Source organism: Eimeria mitis, genomic scaffold (assembly GCF_000499745.2).
Source record: "Eimeria mitis Houghton genomic scaffold, Emh_scaff4512, whole genome shotgun sequence".
Lineage (NCBI taxonomy): Eukaryota > Apicomplexa > Conoidasida > Eucoccidiorida > Eimeriidae > Eimeria > Eimeria mitis.
The window spans coordinates 3,170-3,939 of record NW_013572831.1 but is presented as its reverse complement, the minus strand read 5'-3'; the positions used below and the strand labels follow the sequence as shown (position 1 = coordinate 3,939).

The window sequence follows — 770 nt, the reverse complement described above, 5'->3', positions numbered from 1 at the left end:
CCCCCCCCCCCCCCTCCCCCCCATCAGCAGCAGCAGCAGCAGCAGCAGCAGAAGAAGAAGAGTTAGTATCCCTCCCCCTGATGACCCTCGCCAATGGAGTAACATATGCGGGGCAATGGAAAGGCAGCGTAAAGCACGGGTATGGTGTACAGAGGTGGCCGGACGGGGCTCGGTATGAGGGTCAATGGGTGGGGGGCTGCGCCGAGGGACGGGGCTTGTTTGTGCATGCAGACGGAGATTACTATGATGGGGAATGGCGCGGAGACAAAGCGAATGGTTTTGGGGTGTATAGACACCTGGATGGTAGTGAATATAAAGGGGGATGGGTTGACGATAAAAAACACGGAAAAGGAGAAGAGAGATGGGCTGATGGTTCTGTGTTTATTGGTTTATATAATAAAGGAAAAAAAGAGGGAGATGGTTTATTTATTTGGCCTGAGGGGAGTAGATATAAAGGGCAGTTTAGAAACAACCAGATAGAAGGAGAAGGAGAATACCAATGGACCGATGGTCGGTCTTATGTGGGCCAATGGTCATGTAACCGCATGCATGGTTTGGGGCTTTTTATATGGGGAGATGGAAAAACTTATAAAGGAGAATATAAACAAGATAAAAAACACGGATACGGTGTATTCACATGGATAGATGGCCGCTCTTTTGCGGGTCAATGGGTAGAGGGGAAGCAACACGGAGAAGGTACATTCACCGCCAGAAACGGAGACACCAAGAAGGGTATATGGAGGCATGGGAGGAGGATTGCATGGATTGAT

General features: G+C 49.6%; 1 protein-coding gene across 1 annotated transcript in view; it reads left to right on the top strand.

Annotated features, from left to right (window-relative positions):
- The window catches only part of EMH_0075730 (uncharacterized protein), a gene marked incomplete at both ends in the record, with an annotated part of 1,349 nt that overhangs the window by 308 nt on the left and 271 nt on the right, over window positions 1–770 (top strand). Inside the window, 2 exons of the mRNA XM_013499649.1 lie at window positions 4–139; window positions 232–372. Of these exons, the coding sequence (XP_013355103.1) occupies window positions 4–139; window positions 232–372 (277 nt within the window). The remainder of the gene's footprint in view (window positions 1–3; window positions 140–231; window positions 373–770) is intronic.